Source organism: Phoxinus phoxinus (assembly GCF_949152265.1).
Source record: "Phoxinus phoxinus genome assembly, chromosome: 8".
Classification (NCBI taxonomy): Eukaryota; Metazoa; Chordata; class Actinopteri; order Cypriniformes; family Leuciscidae; genus Phoxinus; species Phoxinus phoxinus.
Window position 1 is genome coordinate 19,939,985 of NC_136883.1, and position 19,970 is coordinate 19,959,954.

The 19,970-nt window shown below is 38.2% G+C and overlaps 1 protein-coding gene across 2 annotated transcripts in view; it reads right to left on the reverse strand.

Annotated features, from left to right (window-relative positions):
- The window catches only part of unc13c (unc-13 homolog C (C. elegans)), a 196,376-nt gene that overhangs the window by 44,669 nt on the left and 131,737 nt on the right, over nucleotides 1-19,970 (reverse strand). For both annotated transcript variants that reach the window (XM_079620744.1, XM_079620743.1), the window contains exons 19-21: nucleotides 15,434-15,560; nucleotides 3,838-3,934; nucleotides 639-782 (exon numbers count right to left, since the gene is read on the reverse strand). In XM_079620744.1, coding sequence (XP_079476870.1) covers nucleotides 639-782; nucleotides 3,838-3,934; nucleotides 15,434-15,560 — 368 coding nt within the window. The remainder of the gene's footprint in view (nucleotides 1-638; nucleotides 783-3,837; nucleotides 3,935-15,433; nucleotides 15,561-19,970) is intronic.

The following is a 19,970-nucleotide window of genomic DNA, read 5'->3' on the forward strand; positions in this document are numbered from 1 at the left end:
TTCTATTTCAGATTTGAACTTTCTATTCATCAAAGAATCACGTTTTCCACAAAAATATGAGACAGCACAACTGTTTTCAACAATGATAATGATCAGAAATGTTTTTAAAAGGTACTGTAGGTTTCCTCTAAAAGTGTAACACTAGTGCTTTCAAAACATTGCTCTATTCATTTGATAATCCTAACTAATATTCACAATTCCTTTTGGTGATAGTAGTGGGGCAAAAATTACTGCACATACTACTCGGCATTTAAAGAAAATCAAGTAATGGTGCAAAAATACACCCTAAAAAATTCCCAGCCAACAAAGGTCTGGATCTATGCCTAGTTTCAAAGCTTTTCTCCATCATTTGTTTTATTCATCATTTTATGCTCTCAGCTGCCAGGCAACCATATGACAACCTACAGTTAGTGTAATATTGCTTGGCGGAAGAACCGTTTTCTTTGTGTGAGATTATTATTGTTAATTCATGTATTCTTTATTGAAGTGTCTTTTATTAGACTGCCACCGAGACTCTGCAGCTATGATTTTACCACATTTAATTTTAATTTTTTTACTTCGTTTTACATCACAGCAACATGCACAATCACCAATGCGCAGCCTCAAAGGACACACTTTCTATTCTGATGTTGTCTTACCTTTGCAAATCTGCGCATGAAGTGAGCGAGAGCTTGAGGGTTCGGACACTCCAGCTTCTTAATGATCTCAAAGCTTTGGTTCAACTGCGTGAACACATCCACCACCGAGCAAGAGAAGAGAGCATGTTCTGATGTCGGCTGGAACTGCAATGATAACACACAAATCAAAACATGAATGATTATGTCTGCCACACAATATTTTTTTACAGCAATTTATATATATATATATATATATATATATATATATATATATATATATATATATATATGTTTCCTTGAATTTCAGCATTTACTATATAATAGAAGAAATAAAAGAAAAAGTTTTACAGCCTGATTCTAACTTTTTTTCTAATTTTACTTTCTTTGTTTAAAGAATATGTCACACAAAAATCATAATTCTGTCAGCTTTAATTCACCATAATGTCATTCAAAACTAGTCTTTTTTATGCTCCATACAATATACAGTACAGTTCAAAAATTGGTGTCAGTAAGATTTTAATACTTCATCATAATAATACTTTTATTTGGAAAAAAATGATCAAAAGTGACAATGAAAACATTTATAATGTTAAGTTTTCTACTTGAAATAAAACTGTTCTTTTAAACTTTCTTTTCATCAAAGAATCCTGAACAAAATCTATCAGTGTTTTCACAAAAATATCAAGCAGCACAGCTGTTTTCAACATTGATAATACTCAGAAATGTTTCTTGAGCAGCAAATCAGCATATCAGAATGATCATGTGACCCTGACAACTGGAGTAATGATGATGAAAATTCAGCTTTGGATCACAGGAAAAAAACACATTGTAAAATATATTACAAATAGAAAACAGTTATTTTAAATTGCAATACTATTTTTCAATATTGCTGTGTTTTTTTTTTTTATTGTAAAAAATCTTACCAACCTCAAACTTTTGAACGGTTGTGAAAGTGAAAGGAGACTTTTTTTTTGGTGTGAACTATTCAATATTGGTTCTACCTACAGCCAATATGCTGAACTGAAGAATCTATAATTAAATATCAAGGAACGCTATTGGTTTGTGATGAGAAGAAGCTGCCAGCAAGCACTGAAGATGTTTTTAAGAAGACAGCTCTGGTATGATTCAGAGCCTTTGGGAATGCCTGCCAACATAACCTATGACACAATTAACCTGCACTTCTGCCCTTATTCTCCAGGCGCTTCTGCCAACGAGCACAAGCCTAATAATCATTAGACAATTAACTCAAAGTGGTGCTCCATTAGCATCTTAATGTAGAGCTGAATCTCACAAGACTTGAACCCGAGCGCAGCTAAACATCTAAACACAGTTAGCAACCCACTACGCTCATGTAATCTCAGCACTGGCACTGCCTATAAATAAACTCCGGCACTGCTGTTAACAGTAGGAGGAAAAAAACACACACATTTTAACACTGTTTTCATTGCTCTGCAACACTAATCTGCATCTGAAAATGCTCATGTGTAATTATATTTGTCATTGTCACATATCGCATATAATAACGTGGCCGTTCATCACAGCAGTGGATAATGTGCAGGCCAATATTAACAGCACTAAATGGTTTGTGTTTTCACCGCAACCAGTTTCAGGTGAAAGAAATTAGCATATGAAACCAATCGCGCCGGTGATTTGTTTTCGTCAGCGAGGGGAACATTGAGCAGGATAAATGTGTGTTTTTGTAAAGCCTTACAGTAACAGCAGCTCATATTTACACCAGTCCAATCAGAAGCATTTGTTCGGTTTATTTCACGAGCACTCATCAGCCTAATGCTTTCAATTTACCAGTTTACCAGCACGTCAGATTCCATTCATCGTGTTTACGTCTGTGCTATGAGAAAAACACATTGCTTAATCAATTCTCAGCGCAAATATACAAGAGAAAAATATATCCCATCCAAAGAGTGAGCTTATTGAATTGAAATTGTTATAAACTTGTTCAAATGCCTTCAACTTATGTCAGAATGACTGGATTTATGAGTTGAACATGAATGCCACTACCCAGATAACAAAATTGTCCAAAACATTTTCCTAACATTTCTATTAAAGGAATAGTTCACTTTAAAATGAAAATTCTGTCATCATATACTCACCCTCAAGTTGTTTCAAACCTGTATAAAAAAAATTATTCTGCTAAACACAAATGAAGATATTTAAAAAAAATTCAGTAACCAAACAGTTAACTGGTCCCATTGACATCCATAGTATTTTTTTTTCCTACTATGGAAGTCAATGGGAACAGTTAACTGTTTGGTTACTGACATTCTTCAAAATATCTTCCTTTGTGTTCAGCAGAAGAAAGAAATTCATACAGGTTTGAAAGACCTTGAGGGTGAGTACATGATGACAGAATTTGTGAACTATCCCTTTAAGTTTCTTTAATTCCTTTCTGAATGTTTAAATGTCCAGGTTTTAAAACATTGTTTATTGGTTGTACGAATGTTACGGGAACATTTAATCATTTTGCAAGCATTATGGGAATGTTTATTTTGAATGTACTCTGAAACGAGTAAAAACCTTAGACGAATGAAACATTAACAATGTATAAATAGTGTTTTTGTGCTAACGTTTTGAGAAAATTATTGAAGAATTTGAACAACCATTCTATTAACATTACTGGAAGAACATTTGTTCATAACTTTGAGAGAAAGTTTGCCAAGGTTTTGAGGACGTTCTCCTGTTAGCTGGGTACAGTATTGTTTTTACTAGTAATTTTGAAGTGTCGAATAAGAAACATGGCAACTGGTATTGATCATATTTAAGTTTAGTCTACATGCATTTGTGTACTGATTATGAATAACAGCAAATAGCTTGCCAGAAAATAATCATTTAAAAGGTTGTGACAGGCTACATTTTTCATTATTATAAGGACAGAATAAGGATTAAGAAAGTTAATCATATACCCAAAGCATATCCTTTGCACTTTATTTTGTTGTTGCACTAAAAAGTGTCCCGTCTTTGTTTGGCATGTCAAAAAAAGAGGATGAAATAAACTCATCATTTTATTCTGACGAATCATAATTCAAATAGTAATAGTAAGTAGGAACTTCACAGGAGCACTTTGAAGGCAACACACAAGCAAAAGAGAAATGCGGCATTTAGCGTTAATGTGACGTTTAGATGGTAACGGCAGCGTTAGACTATTTGCCAATTTACAAATGAAAAGCTCTACTGAAGCAAAGTAACAATACAAAAAACTCACCCCATCTTTTTTATCTCTCTCTAGAGCTCCGTTAACAAAATCCATCGCTACATCTTCATTCTCATCCAACCACTGGATAACAAACGGCTCAAACCACCTGCAGAGAGAGAATAAAGCAGTGTAATAGAGGCTTTGGATGTGAAAGCTGTTGAAAAGAGCCTATCACAAAAGGTTATTCTGATCTTTATACATGCTTTTTTTCACCCTATTTCATCATCCACGAGATGTGAGAAACAAATGATGTGCCAAAGTTGAATTCCTAATTTGTATATGAACCAGGATTATTTTTGTTAACTGAAACTATTAAAGCATTTTTGTTCATTGAAGCTGAAATAAAATATAAATATAAATTAGATACAAAATATACATTTAACGAAAATGTTCAATGTTGCCTTTTAAACACTAAAATTACAAAACTGAAAATAGCTAAAACTGAAATAAAATAAATTAAACCTAAATACTGTTATGACAACATAAGCTTTTACATTGCTTTAACTTTTCAAAAATAAGTTAAGCAATTTTCAACTTTTTTATACAAGATTCAACTAATTTTTTAAGTCAATTTAATGTAATTTAAGTTGAATGAACTTAAAAAGTTAAGGCAGCAACTTTTTTGTTTTTACAGTGATACTGTTAAAAAAACATAACATAAAATTATTATTTTTTTTAAATAAAATTAAAACAAAAAAATGGAAATATAAAAATAAAATCTAATTCAAGTACCCTTGTGGGCACAGCACTCAAATTTACTCAAATAAACACAATTCAATGCTTTGACTCGTACATATATGGGAAAAGGTGAAATACAGTAGAGGAGACTAAATCTGTTTGAGACGTTTAGCAACAGTATAAACAGTCTCATAGTTATGAAAACATTTCACTTGCAAATAGACAAACAAGTATTTGGTAAGCAGAAATGAGACAAACATTTCTAAATCAAGGAAAGTGTTGTGGATGGCCTGTGGCAGGCAGAATCACACTAATAGCTCTGCTAATGTAATGAACCTGCGCTGTTTACTCAGATTGAGACGGTTTGCAGTAACTCACTGTTTTTGACAGTAATAAGGGAATTAATATGATGGCATTTAGCTTGCTATCTTAAATATTGATCTGGATTGCTCTATGTGACGGTTTCCTAACCACACATTCCCCGATAAGACCCTGATTGCTCAGGAAAGCTGCAGATAGATCTATCTGCTGACTGTTTGTTCATCTAGGTGTAATTTCTACAGCGATTTCTCATTTGCAGTATGTCCCTGGATGTTAGAACGACATTTAGCAGATGTTCTTGCCGACATTTATCGGTTTAAATGTACATGCATTAATTTTTCACGATTTATCAGATGCTTGTTCACAAATATGACATTTAAAATGCAATGTTTTCCAGCAGTGCTCTCTTTCAGACATCTCAGAAACATACGCAGCTTATGATAGGTCCATATTCTATGTGAGACTAGAGCCTAATTGTAAAAAAAAAATACTTTAAAAAAACATGCCCCCAGTAAATAAATAAACAAATAAGCAAGCGAGCATCTGGTTAAATTATGTAAAACAGACAATATTCATCTGATCACAATGCCAGTTGCAATTGTAAACTCATAGTGTACTTGGGCAGGAAAGCTAACAGAACTCTGCTAAATGAAATATAATAAGAATAGTGTAATAATTATAGTACTTTATAAGTGAGAAAACTATGATGGGTGTGATGGGAAACACGCTGAGTGGTTTTAACAGCTGAGAGTCAAAAGGAAATCTGAAAGGTGATGAAACTAAGTAGGTGACGAGGACTCCTGTGTGAGAACATTTGTCTATGTGATAACTTCACATCTGACAGGCTGTACAGTGATGCTGTTCCAATGTTAGTTTTTATAGCTACTGTAGTTTTTTTTTTTTCTCAAACAACATTTTTATTCTTCCCTTTTCCCTTTGAAAATAATTCAGCTTGAATTTTTTAACCCACAAAATCCATTCAGACTAAATTTAGTGATTAATTTAAGTCAGATAGGTCTGTCGTCTAGATGTCCTTTTGTAAACATTATACTTTGTAGGAAATTTACAATTAAATTTTGAACATCTCCTTCTGACATATTGTAAGATTAGAATGTTCGGCATTATGATGACATCATAACATTTAGAAACTGAAATGAGAATGATTTTCTCTCATCTATTTGCAAACTGAATTGTATTAGTCTATTAAATCTATTTTATTAACCATCTGTGGACTCCATTTTAAACCTAAACGCATCTAAAACTTCAGTGTTATTCCTTTGCTGCTTTACAAACACTGGTATTTCCTTCAGCAAATGCAAATTCACTTCTCGTGTCACTTATGCTATAAATATGATGGGCAGAGCAGCTCTTATGTGCGGTCTCATTCTCATGGCAAAATCAATTCTCCTCGAGGTGGTTTTTGATTGACAGCTGTGTGGCTCTTCCCTGATGTCCTGTCCCGTCTGTCATCCCGCCTCTCCACGCTCATAACTCACAGTAATGAATGAGTGACTTTTTGACAACAGACAGCAGCCAATGAGAGGCCAGCGTGCGTCTGCGGATCCAGGACAGATGCATGATGGGTTGTGAATGGATGGATCAACATTCAATGTAAATGTGAACCAGGGGCACTTTCTAAGAGGAAGTCAAATTCGGGTTTATTATTTGAAAGCATAAAAAATTAAAATAAAATATAGCTGCAAGCAGCGATTACGGGCCCAAGCCGGTGGCACCGCCACCCTGGTGCCTTTAGTTACACTAAAGGCACCGGGCTGGCGCTGCCACCGGCTTGGGCCCTCCATCGCTGCTTGCAGCTATATTTATATATATATATATATATATATAAAAAGCCGCCACCCCGTTGCCTTTCGGGTTCCTGTGCACGACGGGCAATAACGTAACCCCGCTTTGACTGTCGAGAAGAAGTCTGCTTTAGAGCTTGTATCAGTGTGAGTCTTTCTGCTCCCCTACAAACACACACAGAAAAGGGGAGGGGGCTGTCTGTGTGTGTGCCCCCCCTCCTCCCCCCCCTCCCCCTCCTCCTCCAGTATCTCACTGGACTAACACACACACACACACACACAGAGAGAGAATGGCAGGGGGAACTCTGTCAGAGAGAGACAAAACCACATTCAAACCAAAATATCTGACTTCCTGTTGGTCGGAGCTAATGACTGTAAATGAGAAAGATGTCCGGATCGATAAGCACAATATACAGACCGAGTTTTGTGACTGTAGGTAAAAATAACCCCCCCACTTTAGTCAAAAGTATCTTGAAAGTAACACACTTCCTGCTGCCAGTTGGTGGCGCTATAACTTTGACTCACAATAGCCACATCCATGTGATCGCCCTCTTACAACAAACACACTGCTGAAGTTTCATCAAGATCAATAAATGTATGAAGACGTTATAACACATTGTGTTTTTCTTTTCTCGCCATAACTTTGTTTCCTCGCCACGGCCAAACCGTTCGAGATATCAAAAATCCGTCCGCAATGTAGCGTCCTCAATGTCTTTACTTCATGCTGACTGAGTTTGGTGGCGATAGGATAATTTTTCTTGGAGGAGTATATCAAATTCCAGGGGCATGCGTTTTCATACAACCCATAATAGCCGACTTCCTGTTGGACTGGCGTAAAACTTAGAGCACGAAAGTTGTTCGGCCCGATGATATCTAAATGTGTACCGAGTTTCATATTATTACATGCAAACGTGTTTGATATATGGACCAAGTTTTTCGGACCACGTTCAAGGGGGCGCTGTTGAGCTCCCCTGCCACGCCCGGGTACCAGCTTCAGTCCGGCTCTAATGGCCGCAGGTTCTGACCTGTGTGCAAAGTTTCAAGAGTTTTCGAGCACGTTAAGGGCCCCAAAAGTGCCCGAGAAGTCCCACACAGCAGAGAAAGGGTTAAAATAAAGCCCCCCTCCTCTCTCACACACACAGACACTGAGAGAGACTGGCAAAATTCCCATCAAATCACATTCAAACCAAAATATCTGACTTCCTGTTGGTCGGAGCTAATGACTGTAAATTAGAAAGTTGTCCGGCTCGGGGAGATAAATATAAATACCGATTTTTGTTACTGTAGGTAAAACTAATACCCCATTTTTGACTAAAGGTGGCGCTACTGAGCCCCTCCACCGCGCCCGTTTCTGAAACTTCACACATGCCTAGTACCTAATAAATCTGATATGCATGTTGAGTTTCATGCAATTTGAAGCATGTTAAGAGCCTCAAATGCACCCAAAAAGAATATTAAAGTTTGATGCGTTGCCATGGCAACAGTATTTAAGATATCAATAATCCTTTCACAGGTCTACATCTGCCGTGTGTTTACATTATACAGATGAAGTTTGAAGCAAATCGGGTAAAAATAAGAGGGTGATTTCAAAGCATTTTGAAAGTGACACACTTCCTGCTGCCAGTTGGTGGCGCTATAACTTTGACTCACAATAGTCACATCCATGTGATCGGCCTCTTACAACAAACACACTGCTGAAGTTTCATCAAGATCAGTTAATGTATGAGGATGTTATAACACACTTCCTGTTTCCAATATTCGCCATAAATTCGTTTCCTCGCCACGGCCAAACCGTTCGAGATATCAAAAATCCCCTCGCAATTTAGCATCCTCCATGTCTTGACTTCATGCACACCGAGTTTCGTGGTCATCCGATGAATTCTCTAGGACAAGTGTTTCAAATGCCAGAACATGCGTTTCCATCCAGCCCATAATAACCGACTTCCTGTTGGACTGGCGTAAAACTTAGAGCACGAAAGTTGTTCGGCCCGATGAGATCTATATGTGTACCGAGTTTCATATTATTACATGCAAGCGTGTTTGAGATATGGACATGTTTTTGAATCCCATTCCAGGGGGCGCTGGCGAGCCCCCCTGCCACGCCCGGGTCCCAGCTTCAGTCGGGCCCTGATGGCCGCAGGTTCTGACATTTGTGCAAAGTTTCAAGAGTTTTTGAGCACGTTAAGGCCCCCAAAAGTGCCCAAAAGGTAGTAAAATAATAATAATAATAATAATAAATATAGCTGCAAGCAGCGATTACGGGCCCAAGCCGGTGGCACCGCCACCCTGGTGCCTTTAGTTTCACTAAAGGCACCGGGCTGGCGCTGCCACCGGCTTGGGCCCTCCATCGCTGCTTGCAGCTATATTTATTTATATATATATATATATATATATATATATATATATATATATATATATATATATATATATATATATATATATATATATATATAAAAAGCCGCCACCCCGTTGCCTTTCGGGTTCCTGTGCACGACGGGCAATAACGTAACCCCGCTTTGACTGTCGAGAAGAAGTCTGCTTTAGAGCTTGCATCAGTGTGAGTTAGAGGATGGATACCCGACCCGAGCCCGACGGGACCCGCCGGTACCCGACGGGCCGGGCCGGGTTCGGACAGATATTTAGAAATGATGTTGGGGTTCGGGTCGGGCTCGGTCACATCAGCGCGATAAGGCATTGAACATTTTAAATTTAAAACAGCTTATTATGTAGGTAGCCTATGTGCCTGATGCTTTCACTTGATGCAAACGTTCGTTTTTGTGATTAAAATACATGTAAAATATTACCATAACATCCGTCTTCCTGTGTGCGGACATTTGTTTATGTAGCCGTGACAACGAAACGCGTGCATAATGTGCGCGCGCCAGGTGTTAAGAGCGCTTGTTGCTCCGCGCGCTGATGCGCTTGTCCTGTTGACATTTCCGATTGCCTTCCTACAGTTGCTTAATAAAAGCGGGCTTTCCACACAAAAAAACGTACAATTGTCATTAGTATGAGAAAAAATGGGATTTTAACTGTCGGGCTCGGGTCGGGCTCGAACATAAATATCTTTATGCCTGTCGGGCTCGGGTCAGGTTCGGTTACTGCTCTGTCGGACGCGGACCAGGCTCGGACTGAAAAATTTGGCCCGATCCGCACTCTAGTGTGAGTCTTTCTGCTCCCCTCCAAACACACACAGAAAAGGGGGGGGCTGTCTGTGTGTGTGCCCTCCCTCCCTCCCTCCCTCCCTCCCTCCCTCCCTCCCTCCCTCCCCACACACACACACACACACACACACACACACACACACACAGAGAATGGCAGGGGGAACTCTGTCAGAGAGAGACAAAACCACATTCAAACCAAAATATCTGACTTCCTGTTGGTCGGAACTAATGACTGTAAATGAGAAAGTTGTCCGGATCGATAAGCACAATATACAGACCGAGTTTTGTGACTGTAGGTAAAAATAACCCACCCACTTTAGTCAAAAGTATCTTGAAAGTAACACACTTCCTGCTGCCAGTTGGTGGCGCTATAACTTTGACTCACAATAGTCACATCCATGTGATCGCCCTCTTACAACAAACACACTGCTGAAGTTTCATCAAGATCAATAAATGTATGAAGACGTTATAACACATTGTGTTTTTCTTTTCTCGCCATAACTTCGTTTCCTCGCCACGGCCAAACCGTTCGAGATATCAAAAATCCGTCCGCAATTTAGCGTCCTCAATGTCTTGACTTCATGCTGACCGAGTTTGGTGGCGATAGGATAATTTTTCTTGGAGGAGTATATCAAATTCCAGGGGCTTGCATTTTCATACAGCCCATAATAGCCGACTTCCTGTTGGACTGGCGTAAAACTTAGAGCACGAAAGTTGTTCGGCCCGATTAAATCTATATGTGTACCGAGTTTCATATTATTACATGCAAACGTGTTTGATATATGGACCAAGTTTTTCGGACCACGTTCAAGGGGGCGCTGTTGAGCTCCCCTGCCACGCCCGGGTACCAGCTTCAGCCCAGCCCTGATGGCCGCAGGTTCTGACCTGTGTGCAAAGTTTCAAGAGTTTTCGAGCACGTTAAGGGCCCCAAAAGTGCCCGAGAAGTCCCACACAGCAGAGAAAGGGTTAAAATAAAGCCCCCTGAGAGAGACTGGCAAAATTCCCATCAAATCACATTCAAACCAAAATATCTGACTTCCTGTTGGTCGGAGCTAATGACTGTAAATTAGAAAGTTGTCCGGCTCGGGGAGATAAATATAAATACCGATTTTTGTTACTGTAGGTAAAACTAATACCCCATTTTTGACTAAAGGTGGCGCTACTGAGCCCCTCCACCGCGCCCGTTTCTGAAACTTCACACATGCCTAGTACCTAATAAATCTGATATGCATGTTGAGTTTCATGCAATTTGAAGCATGTTAAGAGCCTCAAATGCACCCAAAAAGAATATTAAAGTTTGATGCGTTGCCATGGCAACAGTATTTAAGATATCAATAATCCTTTCACAGGTCTACATCTGCCGTGTGTTTACATTATACAGATGAAGTTTGAAGCAAATCGGGTAAAAATAAGAGGGTGATTTCAAAGCATTTTGAAAGTGACACACTTCCTGCTGCCAGTTGGTGGCGCTATAACTTTGACTCACAATAGTCACATCCATGTGATCGGCCTCTTACAACAAACACACTGCTGAAGTTTCATCAAGATCAGTTAATGTATGAGGATGTTATAACACACTTCCTGTTTCCAATATTCGCCATAAATTCGTTTCCTCGCCACGGACAAACCGTTCGAGATATCAAAAATCCCCTCGCAATTTTGCATCCTCCATGTCTTGACTTCATGCACACCGAGTTTCGTGGTCATCCGATGAATTCTCTAGGACAAGTGTTTCAAATGCCAGAACATGCGTTTCCATACAGCCCATAATAGCCGACTTCCTGTTGGACTGGCGTAAAACTTAGAGCACGAAAGTTGTTCGGCCCGATGAGATCTATATGTGTACCGAGTTTCATATTATTACATGCAAGCGTGTTTGAGATATGGACATGTTTTTGAATCCCATTCCAGGGGGCGCTGGCGAGCCCCCCTGCCACGCCCGGGTCCCAGCTTCAGCGCGGCCCTAATGGCCGCAGGTTCTGACATTTGTGCAAAGTTTCAAGAGTTTTTGAGCACGTTAAGGCCCCCAAAAGTGCCCAAAAGGTAGTAAAATAATAATAATAATAATAATAAAGAAGAATAAGAAGAAGAATAATAATCCTTAGAAAAACAATAGGGCCTTCGCCTTTTCAAGGCTTGGGCCCTAATAAATAATAATCCGAAGAAAAACAATAGGGCCTTCGCCTTTTCAAGGCTTGGGCCCTAATGAAATTTTATAAAATTGGAAATTCAATTCTGTACACTTTTAAGTTTAAGTTAATGAAACAACGTAAAAAATGTATAAACTAGGGCTGGGGGAATTAACGCGCTAATCTTTGCGATTAATTTGAGATGTTTAACGTGTTAATTGACGCAGCACTTTTTTGCCTCGTTTTAATGACTTCCTGTTGCGGCTGCTATTATGAGTGTGCCGAACCAAGTCACCCTGTCATGATGGAGAAGGACAAGGATGGCGTTTTAGGAGGTATTTTTGCATTTAAAAAGTTACCTGATGGCGCGTTTGACAAAACAAAGATGCTGTGTATAATTAGCCAAGCTGAATTCAAATACCATAGAAGCTGGATGCACCGAAATTTCGTCCGCCGAAAATTATCGGACGAAAATATAAGGCGAAAATATGCCGCCCCGCCCATTCGTGTTCGGCGATCAGGTTTCACGAGCGGGTCTTTTCCGCTCTGTGTGTGCGCCGCGCTCTCCATTTCGTGTGTGTGTGTGTGTCGGCGCGCTGCTGTGCTCTCTGCTCAATGTTCCGCTCCGTGTTTGCGTTGCGCGTGTCGTTCACGGCGAAAACGCTCCAATCATGTACCGCTCACACAATGGAAAAGCAAAGATTTTCAAAATTTCAAAACAATTTAATTCATTTTAAAAAAGTAAATGTCTTAGTAGTAGACTTCTGTTTGCAATAGCCCTACTGAACTGGTATAGCCATGCTGGGCAAAAATGGTAATGGTCTGATCACATGCTCTGGTAATAATAGCTTTGTAGGACTATACTTTATTTTGATAATTAGTAAAAAAAAAAAAAAAAAAAAAATTTTTTTTTTACATTTTTGAGTATGTTGCAAAGAACTGGATGAAGAATAATATATTGATATATTGATGTTTAATATTATTTGAATATAGGGCTATTTTTCTGTTCCTTTTTTTTCTGTGTTGTTTAATTTAATTCGGTGATTCTATGTTTAAATATTGATGATTACAAGCTTGGGGAAAATGCAATTAATTGCAATTAATTACAGCAAATTGTGCAATTAATTAGTTATTTTTTTTAATCGATTCCCAGCCCTAGTATAAACCTATAATATATGTAAGGGATAATGTGCATCCAGCCGGTTATTACCACAAAATAAACCCCTACAGAGTGATCAGGACCCCTTATTTAACGAAAACCAAAACTGACTGAAAGTATATTATATCGCTTCTTACATGGCTATTAGACGAAATACTGATACCGGTAAGTTGAAATATTTCATTAGTTATTTAAAGGCAAATCCTCTGCAAATAAAAACAGATCCTAGCAAACAGCTTTAAACCTAGACGAACAAAGTTCCGACAAGACATTTAAATTCCCCCAGCAGTTAATCATTTAATACCTTAAAATTAATCTTTGATCATCAAAATGACATATTTAAATGTTTTTTTCCTCTGAAAATAATTCTTCATGCCTTAAAATAGCTTGAATGCAACTCTACACCCTTGCTTCATTTAGCGGAGCCATCAATATGCAAAATACCCCCGCCTCCACTCACTCACGCTAGCTCAGAATACCTGATCCACTCTGTCAATTGTAGTAAACGCGGCACAATGACAAGTGGAAATATTGGTTTAATTCAGCCATATATGTTTGAACTAGAAACTGATTCAGAAGAAGAGGAAGAGCGAATTATACAGGCTCGTCTACAAGACGATGTATCAGAATGGTAATGCGTTTTATGTATCGCTCTCTACAACGTAGCCTTTGGCTTGACTTTGTTCACGTTCGCCCTCTCAGAGTCAGACAGCTGCCTTCTAAAAATCAGACTGAAGAATTTGCACTTGGTCTGTCTTAAAGCCAATTCACACCGCATAGTCAGACGCCAACAAAAACGCACAATCAAGTAAGCCGTTGGATTTAGAATTTTATGAAAAATAAGTGTAATGTTCACACTGCCCCAACAGACACGGACACACTTCGAGTCAGACTGACTTTACATGTCATTTTTCAACAAAACGAAAGAGGTTGTCGGTGAAGCCGTAGTTGCTGCGACGGGAAAGACAAGGCGCCTTCTTGAATTTATGCTGTGAACTGCAGCTGATCTAGACAAACTGTTTTATTAGAAAGATTAAATCATCCAGCTTCGATATTTGTCTACTGTTTATTATAAAATTCGGTTACAGTGACAGGAATTTCTTAATGTATGTCATGAAGTGCAAAATAATCAGTAATTTATGATAATTTTAATAGAATAACAACATTCATTCACATTCAGTCATGTCCGCTGCGGTTTATTTATGTTCACATAGCTGCACTGAACAGCGTCCATTATGGCTTTTAGTTCAAAAGTGCGAATACTTGGAGAAATATTGATACATTTAAATGCGCTTACTTAATATTTATTCGACAGAATCATCATTTCTATTAATTATCCACTGATTTATGCGATCTGATGACCATTGGCGGCTTCCTGTGCTGTCTGCAGGGTCCGAAATTAACTTTTTGGCTCACCTGCCACGGGGACTGGTAGATGAAAAAATCCACCAGCCAAGCATATTTTTACCGGCCAAAATATTAAACAGCATTTTTGTGTCACATATACATTCATTTCAGTACATTTAATTGAGATAATAAGGTATTATGTTGAATACAAACATAAAAAAAAAGTTTTTCAGAGCAAAATTTGAAATGTATAATACTTATTTTTATATATATTAATTTAAACAGTATCTGGAGACAAACATTAACCTAATGTTACAGAGCCATAGGAAAGCATGGAGCTCAATGTCAGCATCAGCAGGCCTATTTTACTGTATTTACACAATTAATTTGAGGTAAACCAAAAGCTTAACAAAATCTGAGAAATAATTGGACATCGGTGATGCTCGCATGGTCGCGGCTCGCAGTGTGTGAGAGGAATCACGAGCCGGGCCGAGCCGAGCACCTCCCGACCAAAAGTTAAAATCAAAAGTTGTATTTGTTAACATTATGTTGTTGTATTTGTGGACTAACATGAACAAACAATGAACAGCTGTGTTTGTATTAACTAATTAAATATTGATAGAAAGTATGATAATTACAGTAAGAAATGTATAGCTCATTGTTAGGTAATGTTAGTTAATACATTAACTAATATTAACAAATGTGACCTTATTGTAAAGTGTTACCAAATGTAGTTTTGGTTGTCTAAATGCTTAATATATATAATCTAAAATATATATATTAAAAAAATGACTTGTATGCACATAATTAAATGATGTCTAACAAGCAATGTGCGTGAACATGATAGCGTAAGGTTTAGAGTTCCATACTGTGTAAACATCAAATGGAATATGTTTTTTTTACATGAGAGGGGAACTTGACTCCTCATTTCAGAAGACACCACAAGTCAGTGGTTTTAATACTATAAGAGAATGAGAGAGGAGGAAATAAACATGGGATACTTACAGGGAATACTCCGGAGGAATTCCCTTAAAGGCAGGCAGGTCTCGGACGTACTCGTTGTGGAACCATTTGACTTTGAAGTGCAAATTCATGTACTCCGTGCTCTTGCATAGGCGATGCTTGTCATGTTCTGCAAATGAAGGGAAAAAACATGAGACATATATACACACACACATATATATATATATATATATATGAAATATACAAAACATAATACAACTATAATGTATATAATTAATAACACTGTAACCAAGAGGACACCACAGGGAAGAACAAAAATCACCACTGAGATGTATTTAATATCTCAACTGTTTATACAAGACAATGAGATTAAATGGAGAGCAAATTGACTCCAAACAAACAAACGCTTCACTTGGAATAAAGTGTTGTGCACAGCTGAATTGTTCACAATAAGAACATACTGTACTGTATATTAAGCAAGTAAATGTGACAGTTTTGATTTCATGTTAACTTTAATAACCCCTATCCCCTTTGGGGGAAAAAAATATGATTTGAGCAATAAAACTTCCCCCTGACAGCTTACAGAGCAAAACAGGACATAGGAAATGTACGCCTGCTTGATTTGTCGGACAGCAACCGGAACGATCTGTACGTTTGCTGCGGTGTTTTGTAAGTGCATACGGCCACAGCGAGTAGAGCTCATCCCAGACTTGTCAGAAAAGATTTTTTTTTAAAAACCTGCCCACCTGTGTGGACACAACGCGGACAGAGTCTCAGCGGCCGGGTGGGATGTTTAGCAGGGGAGCTGTGATATAGACTCTGACATGCCACATAATAGAATTCAGAGAGGATTGTGGGTAACCTACAGCAGCTAAACAGCGAGTGGATTCAGGAGACGACAGTCTGGCAGTCATTAGAGGAAGCACAGTGAAGTATAGCTCAGAAATGACAGTAAGGGAGAAGGAGAGTTGTTTACTGTAACTCCTAAAGTTGTCAAGCGCAGGGAATGACATGCAACTACAGTGAGGAGAGACGTCAGCATATATCCACCGTAACCTCTCACTCCCAGCGTAAACATGAGGACATATCACCTCCGACAGACATGGAGGACTTTATTGACTTAATCACAGTAGTGCAGCGCAGGGCTGTAACCAAAACTTGATGACAAACAGTTTTAAAAGTTAAATACTGTTTTTATCTGTTTTAGTTAAATGCCCTAACCAAACAAAAGAAAACGCCGCAATAAATAAACTGTTATGGTCCGATCTTCTGTCACGTAACGCTACGTAGTAAGTCGCACAACGAGGGAGAATTCCAAAATATAGTCTTTTAATAAATCCATAGGAGGGTATCACAGGAGACAGGCAAATCCACACACTAAAGGTGGACACTGTGCGATTCAGCAAGTTACCTACTCACACTGAACGAGTAGATCACATGCGATGTAAAGCTAAAGCTCAGGATTTATGTGCTCACACTATACGGTCCGATCATCGAGCTGCGACTTCACTGCTCACACTATACGTGTGAAATATGTGCGATGAACCCCCGTGCCGGATGACTCCAATAGACGATATCATGTATCCAGAGATATTGTCAAAACAAGCATCAGCTATCAATATTAAGATGATTTAGCATTTCCAATTTATGTATTAAATTATTATTAATATGATTGCATTATTAGGGAAGGTAGTTTTATTATTAAATTGATAGGCTATTATAATTAATTTGCCACGCAATAATTTCATAGCGCATCACCGCATAACCAACGCGCAGTGAGGTAATCAAATATTACATATAGGTTACTCCTCCTCATTGAAAATTGTCTAAAAACATTTTGGTCGATTAAAATGAATTATAGGCCTATAATTAAAAGCATTAACAGTCTATGGGCTAATATTTCCGAACACTGCAATAATTAGTCAAAACAGCTTTATTTCAAAAACAGTTTGTTTAACATGGACATTGTTTAACAAATTAATAAAAGAGGCACGGTAGCTACATTGCAGGTGAAGACGTGGGCAATATATGGTTTATCCATTTCGCAACACGAACTGGAGCTAAGCAACCGTAATTTGAAGCTAGTTTGACAGCTACAGAAATTAAGATCTCCCTCCTTTTGTTTTCTTTCTTGCTGCAGATGAAATGGTTAAACTTCTGTTTTCGCGCAGGCGCAGTGAGGGAAAAAGCACTGAGTTTGCGGCAATCGGTTCGTAGCTCAGCTTCAACTGTGAGATATAGTCATGAGGAGCGACCTAAATTTCTGACATGCCAGAAATTCATCCGATCATCTGATTGCCGGTCGGGAGAGGTTTATCGCCTCTCGTTTCTGACCCGAAAAAGAGTCGCGCGAGTCAGAATTCGGCTCAAAATCGCACGGTGTATGCCCGCTTTTACATAAGTTACACATAGACGAGATCGGACAAAGGACTGAAAGACACAGGGAGTATTTATACTAGAACTAATGAGATACATGATAAACAGGGCACGGGTGAATGACATTGCTAACTAGACAGACTGGGGAAAACTAGGTCACAGGGACTGAACCAAAAACACACAAGACAGAGAATGTAACAATACCATAATATTGCTGCAATTGACCAATCAGAATCTTATTAAGAACATATTCAATACACATGAGCAGTATACTCATATAACAATAATGATTAAGGTTTCATGACATCTCACCTTAACATGCAGTACAGCTACAGACCACCTTCTCAAATATTCACAGTACGATTTAAAATATTCAACCTATCCGACTGTGGTTGTCAACACTTAAATGTAAGTGTCAGTAAATAATGAATGAACGCATTAGATCATCTCATTCATCACTGCACTGTGAAGTTCTGATTTCAAGCCCTTCGGCTGAAGTGACACGCTCACGTTTCTGCCCTCCATCCAGTGCCAGACCTGCAATGAGGGTCACTTGAACCCAAAACCCTGATCCACCTGAGCTTTTAATAGCTTTACCAGGCAGACAATCGTCCCGCTTGCCATGGAAACACCAACCACTGTAGTCTGAAAGCAAAGATAATGATTCAAACTGCTGCTTACATGCTGATCTTTAATTGTTGCATATGGCTTGAAAAATGTGCTGCATTTATATCACAGCAGAAATACCATAATTACAAGATATACTGAAAAATACAGACATAATTAAGCTGCTGCTCTCACAATGGCCACATGAGACAAATCACACATATTAAAGTCAAAATTAAACTAGTTAATATACTTTCCCTAATACAAGTTTCTGGTTATTTTAAATTAAAATAAATTCAACGAAACGATCCTATTAAATCCTGATAGATAAAATCCATTCCTGTCAGAGTTGTTATCGTTAAATACAGCTAAAACTTAAACTATTCAAAACATTAAAATATAAATATTAGATGAAAAACTTATTAAAAAACTAAATGAAAATGAGAAATGTCGCCTAACTAACTGATTTAAGTTTAAGTGCTACAATTAGTAGAAATTAATAAAAAGCTTAAACTGAAATACAAATAAACCAAATAAATCTTTTCAAAAGAATCATTTCTTTTGGGAGTAAGTAAAAGTCAAAAAAAGCCCATGCAAACAATCATATATATATAAATGTAAAATCAAGATTGTATTTACAGTGTACGTAACACTAAGATAACACTGATACTCTCTCTGCACATTATTTCCACCTGAATATTCTCCTTCACTGCGAAACACATCAAATTATGGAAGATAAATGCGACGAATGCATCTACAAAGTCCCGGCTGACATTATTTCCTGCTGAATATTTCATTCTGAAAGTTATGGGAGTCATTGTGGAATGTTGTCATTAACATGTTCTGGAAATGCAGAGCTAAACTCCAAGACTTATGATAGAAGGAGTCTCGGTTGGTTTAGGCAGCCCTGCATTTCCATAATGCTTCGTATGTTTTCCAAAACCCCATAATGAACGACATTAATAACACCTGCTTATGAAGCATGTCTGCATGAATTATTAAAATGAATGACTAACTCTTTTGGCAGCTCATTGTTTCTTGCAACCTCTGAGAAGTTTAATTCCTGAATTGTGCCGCTGTTTGCCATACCGTGGAATTGCTCGTTTATCTTAAAGGAACCGTTATTTTTCTCAGGCAACAGTCACCTCGAGGCTAATGTAAGGGATATCAGATAGCGTCACACTGAGTGACTTGCTCTTTAAGAAAAAATATAACATCCCTCACTTTAACATCAAAGCATTCATAATCCATAGTTCTGGAGTTTTTCACCACAAAGAGCGTCCTGATAAACACCTGGCGCTGCAGCCGTGTGTCACATGCTCTTCTGAATGTTGCATGAAGAATGAAGCTGTAAAAGAGAGTTCGCTGAAACTGAGAATCAGCTATTGGGTAAAGGCTGCATTTACACTGCAAGTCTTAATGCACAGATCCGATCTTTTGACCATATCCGATTTTTTTGGCCCGCCTGTTTACATTTACTTTAGACAGGGCTGGAATACAATATCTGTGTTTACATTAATTCTGATCATTTTCGCTGATCGTTTTACTATGCACATGGTAGACTCTGGTTTTGAATGGCCACGCTATTCAAATTATT